The 1,093-nt window shown below is 44.5% G+C and overlaps 1 protein-coding gene across 2 annotated transcripts in view; it reads right to left on the minus strand.

Moving 5' to 3' along the window:
• The window catches only part of LOC106536582 (AT-hook-containing transcription factor), a gene marked incomplete at its 5' end in the record, with an annotated part of 7,671 nt that overhangs the window by 766 nt on the left and 5,812 nt on the right, over nt 1–1,093 (minus strand). For both annotated transcript variants that reach the window (XM_014033887.1, XM_014033886.1), the window contains 2 exon segments: nt 796–877; nt 952–1,032. In XM_014033887.1, the coding sequence (XP_013889341.1) occupies nt 796–877; nt 952–1,032 (163 nt within the window).

The raw sequence follows: 1,093 nt of genomic DNA on the forward strand, positions 1-1,093 counted from the left end.
GCTGTAAGAGACCAAACAGGTAAACAGTACAACATGGTTGAGAGTATAATGGCATGAAGATAGATACCTTTTGAGTCAAAAGTCTCAGGACACCCTTTTATTTCAGAAACAAAAAGATGAAATATCTGAATTCTCCAGCAATGCTAACTTATTTMCAGCACATAAAAACAGAAGCTGACCAAAGTGTTTCACAATTCAGCCAAAAGGATATGGATAAATGAACGGATAAAACAAAGAAACACAGAAATGTTTAAAAACAGTCAAACTGATGTGTTGAGATATTTTCTGATTGCTRGCCTTCTTTGCTACACGACCATCTTTACGTTGGAAAAACTTGGCTTTGATCCAGGCGGCTTTAAAAATGGTGGCCATGTTCCAGACGTAATCTGAAAGATAGACCCTCTCRCACAAATACTCACTGAGGGTTTCAGATGTTTTCATTTTCCCTTTAGTTTCTGAATAAAAGGGTGTCCTGAGACTTTTGACTCAGCCTGTATCATGTCTTGGACTCTCTGAAGGTTTAAGATGATTCATAAAGATTGTTATAAGAGCTCAAAGGTTTCTAACTCACCTGCAGCCACTGACACCAGCTCAAAACTACATTTTAATCTGAATCTTCCTGCTGAGGACCCGTACTGATCTCAGCGCTGAGACGTGCTGCTGTTTGGAGCGAGTAAACCAACGGTTCTGTTCTGCCGTCTCCGAGCTTTAACGGAACCTTGGAGTTTTCTACGTGTCGATCAACACGGTGTTGCTGCTTTCAGCAGATTGGGGTTCTGCGATCGGGGTACTCACAGGAGCTGAGGTGGGTAGACCGGCAGGAAGTGGATCACCGAGGTCTCGGCTGGCTGCTGGTTCTGGTTCTGTTTGCTGCGGCCTGACGGTGAATCGGGTCAGGAGGTTAGCAGGTGAAACTTTCATGGATTTAGCTTTAAGTTTGAGCAGCCTCACCTGTCTCTGGGGTTTTATGGGATTTAAGGCCTCCGCAGAGCGAACAGGACCGGGTCGGCTCTCTGCTGCCCCCTGCTGGTTCTGTCAGGAAGCACAGAGCAGAAACAACAGCTCAGAGACTCATTTCAGTAAACATATTAAT

Source organism: Austrofundulus limnaeus, unplaced genomic scaffold (assembly GCF_001266775.1).
Source record: "Austrofundulus limnaeus strain Quisiro unplaced genomic scaffold, Austrofundulus_limnaeus-1.0 Scaffold1885, whole genome shotgun sequence".
Lineage (NCBI taxonomy): Eukaryota > Metazoa > Chordata > Actinopteri > Cyprinodontiformes > Rivulidae > Austrofundulus > Austrofundulus limnaeus.